General features: G+C 38.7%; 1 protein-coding gene across 2 annotated transcripts in view; it reads right to left on the minus strand.

The window, feature by feature from the left end:
* Window positions 1-6,559, minus strand: part of Ttbk2 (tau tubulin kinase 2) — a 58,289-nt gene that overhangs the window by 29,437 nt on the left and 22,293 nt on the right. For both annotated transcript variants that reach the window (XM_042687889.1, XM_042687888.1), the window contains exon 5: window positions 3,956-4,096. In XM_042687889.1, coding sequence (XP_042543823.1) covers window positions 3,956-4,096 — 141 coding nt within the window. The remainder of the gene's footprint in view (window positions 1-3,955; window positions 4,097-6,559) is intronic.

The following is a 6,559-nucleotide window of genomic DNA, read 5'->3' on the forward strand; positions in this document are numbered from 1 at the left end:
TTCTCTAAATTTACTCTTCTATTTAAAAGTCTACGTAACATATATTCCAGATAGTCTAGTAAAGTCAATAGTGCTTATAAAACATTAATAAAAAACCTTAGTTCTTTGTTCTATTAATGCCTAACATCAGATGAACTTTGAGCAAAGAAAAGAATTTAGGCAACTGTTAAACACAATATAACAATGACTTAAGTAAAGTGGCAACACTACGTTATTTGAAGTTCTAGTCTATGGCAATGCTTAAATGGTAACCCAACCCTTACTTCTTAAAATGAGAGAAATAAGGAATGTATTAAAAAACACACAGTTCATAAATTTCCTATAAGGATCCAAAAGTTGACTTTCACTAAGTCTAAAGTAAAACTACTATTCAAGGAAACATTTCTAAACAGACTTAAGGAAAATATACTTTGCATTTTTCTCAAAAATCAATGTAGCGGGCTGGGAAGTTGGCTCAGTGGTAAAGCGCTTGCCTTGCATGCCTGAGGCCCTGGGTTCGATTCCTCAGCACCACATAAGCAAAAAGAAAAAAGCCAGAAGTGGTGCTGTGGCTCAAGTGGTAGAGCGCTAGCCTTGAGCTGAAGAGCTGAGGGACAGCGCCCAGGCCCAGAGTTCAGGCCCCGTGACCGGACCCAAAAAAAAAAAAAAAAAATCAATGTAGCAATTTATACAGGATTCTAGGTACTCACATATAGTGAGACCAAAAGAGGGTACTCAGAGGAGAGAATCACAAAGGTGCAATGCCTAAGCGCCTCTTCATGCTTACATAAAATAACATACACACTGAAACTAACTCCTAAGATATGGAAACAAAAAACTTTTTCTGATGATTCTGACTTCTTTTATATGGTATAGTCACATGTATATCATTGGGAGGCTGTGGAGGGGCACAGAACTCAAGGGAAAAAGGTTGAAAAAGTGCAGCAGTGGACTCACAGGACACTGATGAGAATGAACTATACAATTCTTGGGTGGAGATAGGAGGGAGGGACTGGGAGAGAGTGAGGGAATAGATGAGACTGTATAAAAGGAAATGCAAAGCTGGGCGCTGGTGGCTCACGCCTGTCATCCTAGCTACTCAGGAGGCTGAGTTCTGAGGATCTCGGTTCAAAGCCAGTATGGGCAGGAAAGTCCGTGAGACTCTCATCTCCAATAAAAACCACTAGAAAACTGGAAGTGGCACATTGGCTTAAGCAGTAGAGCGCTTGCCTTGAGCTGAAGAGTGCAGGGACAACACCTAAGCCCAGAGTTCAAGCCCTATGACTGACCAAAAAAAAAAAAAAAAGGAAATGCAAAATGTAGCTGGGCAACAGTGGCTCGAGTCTGTAATCCTAGCTATTCAGGAGGCTGAGATCTGAGGATCACGGTTCAAAGCCAGCCTGGGCAGGAAAGTCTGCGAGACTCCTATCTCCAATTAACCACCAGAAAACTGGGTGGTGCTATGGTCAAGTGGTAGAGTGATCGCCTTGAGCTGAAGAGCTGAGGGACAGCGCCCAGGCCCAGAGTTCAAGCCCCACAACCGACAAAAAAAAAAAAAAAAAAGTCATTACATGACTCATATAACTGTAACCCCTCTATACACCACCTCTATAATAACAATAAAGTAAATTTAAAAAAATCAATGTAACACATCCCTTTCCATAAAGGAAATGCAAATGAAAACAACTTTAAGATTCCATTTCTACCCGTCAGGCTGACCAACATCAAAAATCCAAACAACAAATTCTAGCAAATTCTGGCAGGGATGTGGGAAAAAAAGGAATCCTATTGCACTCTCGGTGGGAATGTAAACTAGTACAACCACTCTGGAAGGCAGTTTGGAGATTCCTTAAAAAAAAAAACCAACAACAACAAAAAACTAAACAGAACTTCCCGATATCTCACACCAGTCTTGGGTATCTACCCAGATCTTTATAAGTCAGGATAAAGTAAAGTCACTTGCATATCTATCTTCATCACTGCACTATTCACAATAGCTAAGCTATGGAAACAGCCCAGATGCCCTAAAACAGATGAGCGGATCAATAAAATGCTGTATATAGCTGGGTGTTAGTGGCTTACCCCTGTAATCCTAGCTACTCAGAAGGCTGACAGCTGAGGATCACTGTTCAATGCCAGATGGGGAAGAAAGTCTGTGAGACTCTTATCTCTAATTAACTACCAAAAAAAAAAAAAAAAGCCAGAAGTAGAGTATGGTTCAAGTGTTAGAGTGCTAGCCTGAATCAAAAAAAAAAAAAAAAAGCTCAGGGACAGTGCCCACACCCTGAGTTCAAGACACAGAAGCAGCACGCACACACAAATGTAGTATATATACACAATAGAATTTTACTCATCTATTAGAAAATATAAGATTATGTCATTTGCAGGAAAATGAATGGACCTAGAACAAATCATGCTAAGGTAAGTCAAGTTCAAAGACACACAAATGGCATGTTTTCTCTTAGATATGGAAGCTAGCTTTAAAATATAATGGAACAGTTATAGGACTAAGCATTCACACACGAACAGTCAGATGCCCTTAGGGGAGGAATCCAAAGATTATAACTTCTCTGAACATGTAAAATACTATCTATGAAAATAAATTCCAGGAAATGAAAACATGGGTTTTTGGTGGTGGTAGTAATAGTATTTGTTTTTGCTTTTGGAGAGGGGAAAAGGGGTGCAGAAAGGGAGGGAGGAAGGATACACAAAGCAATCATGCTATTCAGTTTGCTCTATGTGAAAAAGGAACCATGTAACTTTGGGCTGGGACAGGAGGGGGAAACTGGGGGAAAGTGAAGGAAAGAGTGACATTGTCCAAAAAAAGGAATGTACTGATTACCTGACTTATGAAATGGTAACCCCTCTGTACAACACCTTAATAAAAACAATAAAATTATATTAAAAAAAAGAAAAAGAAAAATCAGTGTAGCTGGATGCTATAATCCTTGCTACTCAGGAGGCTGATATCTGATGATCGTTTAAAGTTAGCACAGGTAGAAAAGTCCATGAGACCCTTAACTCCAAAAAACAAAACAAAAAGAAACCTACAATACTTAAATCATGACACAGAATGTACAAAACAGAAGTTTCTAACAAAAACAAAAGAAAAAAACAAAACCCATTATATTTCTATAGTAGCACTCAAGAGAAAAGTAAGGTGTTTTTTTAGAGCTAATTTTTTTTGGTCAGTTGTGTGGCTTAAACTTTGGGCCTGGGCGCTGTGCCAGGTGATGGGAAATTAGAGCACAGCACATGAGCTAGCAGCAAGTCTCTCTCTACACACACACTATTTCTTTTTTTAACATAGTCTAAATAGTTGTACAAAGGGGTTTCAATTCAACATGTCAATTTATGTGTGCAATGCATTTTGTTCAATGTCACACTTGCCTTCATTCTCCCCTATTTATTCTAACTCCACTCATCCCCCCCTCAAGTTACTTACTTCTATTTTCACATATGTACACTGAGTATCACGACTGTATTCAACCACCACTTTCCTCTTCATTCATCTTTCCCCCTCCCAATAAATTCCATCCTCTTTAGAGAGGACATCTCTCAGCTTCCTAGTATTTATTTTGTTAAATTGCTAATTGCTCAAAGCAAAGTTCATATGTATTTTTAACCAGTTTCAGGGGGGAAAAATTCAAAGAACTACTAATTTAGATGTCAAGCTGAGTAATTAGAAATGATAGCACACATAATAACAAGAGTGGAGCATAAAATATTTTTAATTTGGCTGGCAAATAACATTTGTTATGAGAAAAGCTCTTAAAAATAAGTTGTGGTTTGTAATTACCATTCTCAGAAAAACTGCAAGTTATAATTTGCTTCCAAGCTTTTACAGAAATTAAATATTTCTTTGTATTTAACCACAGTAAGTGCAGAAAGCTACATTTGTAATTTATTGTGTCTTATCATACCACTAAGGGTACCAAACAAAACCCATCTGTGTTGTGATAGAAAAAGCCCCTACCGGTTTGATGTCTCGGTGCAGAAATCCCACAGAATGGATGCTTTCAATAGACTCCAGAATCTGTTTCCCTAACCGAAGAGTAGTGCTAATGGTGAATGTGCCCCGAGATTGGCTACGGCGAAGATCTGCCAGATTCCGACCCTGTGAAACCAGATGATCACTTTTAAACATGGTACTGAAGCTGCTATAAGACAGGGAAATTATTCACTTACATTAAAAATGCTGTGACTGAAATGGCAAAGGTTTTCCCCAAGTTGTAATCCTCTCACTTAACAGAAGATAACCTCTTACTAACATGAGGGTTTCAGACAGATTTAAGAATAATTCACTGGGCACTGGTGGCTCATACCTGTAATCCTAGCTACTCAGGAGCTGAGGTCTGAGGATCATAGCTTGTAGCTATCCTAGGCAGGAAAGTCTGTGAGGCTCCTATCTCCATAAATTACTCAAAAAGGCTAGAAGTGGTGCTATGGCTCAAATGGTAAAGTGCTAGCCTTGAGCACAAAAGAGACTCAGGGACAGATCCTAGGCCCTGAGTTCAAGCCCCTGGACTGGCAAAAAGAAAAAAAAAAAAAGGAAAAGAAGAACTAGCTTTTTAGTATAACAGGTTTCTGATTCATCATGTTTCCCTTTATCCCAAATATGATATAACAAACATTCAATTGCTTGTAGCAACAGATAAAAGCAATGGCAAGGACCTAGCATGTGCCAGATGCATAACATTCATTAGGATTGTTAGTCCTCACAGCATCCCAAACATAAATTGTTTTGCTTCTTTTTTACAGATGAGGAAAGTTGAGGTTGAAGTCAATGATATATGGAGACAGGTAGGGAGGTAGATAGGTATACAGGTAAGTAGGAGATGAGGGCAGGAGAGGCAGAGGGAGGAAGGGAGAGAGGGAGGGAGAGGGAGCGGGAAAGGAAAGAAGGAAGGAAATTCACTTAAAACTACAAAGGTAAGTGAGGATAAGGAAAAGGGGACCCATGGATGAAGCTACTCTGACCAAATTAGAAATAAAAATGCAATTTTGTAAGTGATAATTCAGAAAAAATAGTTTATCCCCTGGAGACTATGCTGTAATGTTAATTAATATTCCAATAGGTTTTTTCTTCAAAAATCCAAAAATTTGATACAGATAATATCGGAACTTTACTTGTAAACAACGAACATCACCATAATATAACTCTAAAGGAAATCAATTATGCTTGACTTTTTTTTTTTTTTTTGGTCAGTCCTGGGGCTTGAACTCAGGCCCTGGTTGCTATCCTTGAGCTCTTTTTGCTCAAGGCTAGCACTCTATTGCTTTGTGTCACAGTGCATCACTTTCAGTTTTCTACTGGTTAACTGGAGATAAGAGTCTCATGGACTTTCCTGCCCTGGCTGGCTTTGAACAATAATCCTCAGATCTCAGCCTCCTGAGTAGCTAGAATTAGATGCACTGGTTTGAACCACGAGTGCCCAACTATGCTTGATTTTTTTTTATATTAAGAATGATTTGCGGAAGTGGCGCTGTAGCTCAAGTGGTAGAGCGCTCGCCTTGAGCTGAAGAGCTAAGGGACAGCGCCCAAGCCCAGAGTTCAAGCCCCACGACCGACAACAACAACAACAAAAAGAATGATTTGCTGGGTGCCAGTGGTTCATACTTATAATCCTAACTACTCTAGAGGCTGAGATATGAGGTTCCCAGTTTGAAGCTAGTCCAGGGAGGAAAGTTCATGAGACTCTTATCTCTAATAAACTACTCAGAAAAAGCCAGAAGTGGCACTGTGGCTCAAGTGGTAGAGCACTAGCCTTGAGCACAAAGAAGCTCAGGGACAGTACCCAGGCCCTGAGTTCAAGCCCCAGGACTGGCAAAAAAAAAAAAAAAAAAGATTCAAGCCAGATGCTTCACTGAAAAAAAAAAATTCAAATCTCATACAATATAAACAGAACATATGGATAGCAAAATCTGAGAAGATGAATGTAGAGTTGACAAAAAAAAAATAGGGAAGGGTTACTAATGGGAGTAGGAGTTTTTGTGCCAGTCTTGTGCTTTAACTCAGGGTCTAGACATAGTTCCTAAGCTCTTTTGCTCAAGGCTAGTGCTCTACCACTTGAACTACAGCTTTACTTTCAGTATTTTTTTTTTTTTGGTGATTCATTGGAGATAAAAATTTTACAGACTTTCCTGCCCAAGCTGGCTCCAAGCCACAATTCTCAGATCTCAGGCTTCTGACGAGCAAGGATTATAGGTGTGAGGCATCAGCACCCAGGTGGACTTTTTTTATATAGTAATATGCAATGAATAAAAAAGTTCACTTCTCTCAAGTAATTCCATAAATTTAATAATAACCCAATACAAAATGTGCAACATTCCTAAAAGGATAGAAAATAATACAGTGTACCCTATGTATCTACCCAACACCCAGGACTAACAATTATTTCACAATCATTTTTTATCTATTATCTTTCCCAAACATACTGTTCCCCATCTTACATATACATTCTATTTTCATGTAAATTCCAGTCATATCAGTTCATCTATCTAAAAACATACTTAAGAACAAGTCAATAATGTAAAAAAGAAGTTATTAGCAATTCTGTTATTGTAAATTTGAATTAGA

Source organism: Dipodomys spectabilis, unplaced genomic scaffold (genome assembly GCF_019054845.1).
Source record: "Dipodomys spectabilis isolate Male_0828 unplaced genomic scaffold, ASM1905484v1 ptg000108l, whole genome shotgun sequence".
NCBI lineage: Eukaryota > Metazoa > Chordata > Mammalia > Rodentia > Heteromyidae > Dipodomys > Dipodomys spectabilis.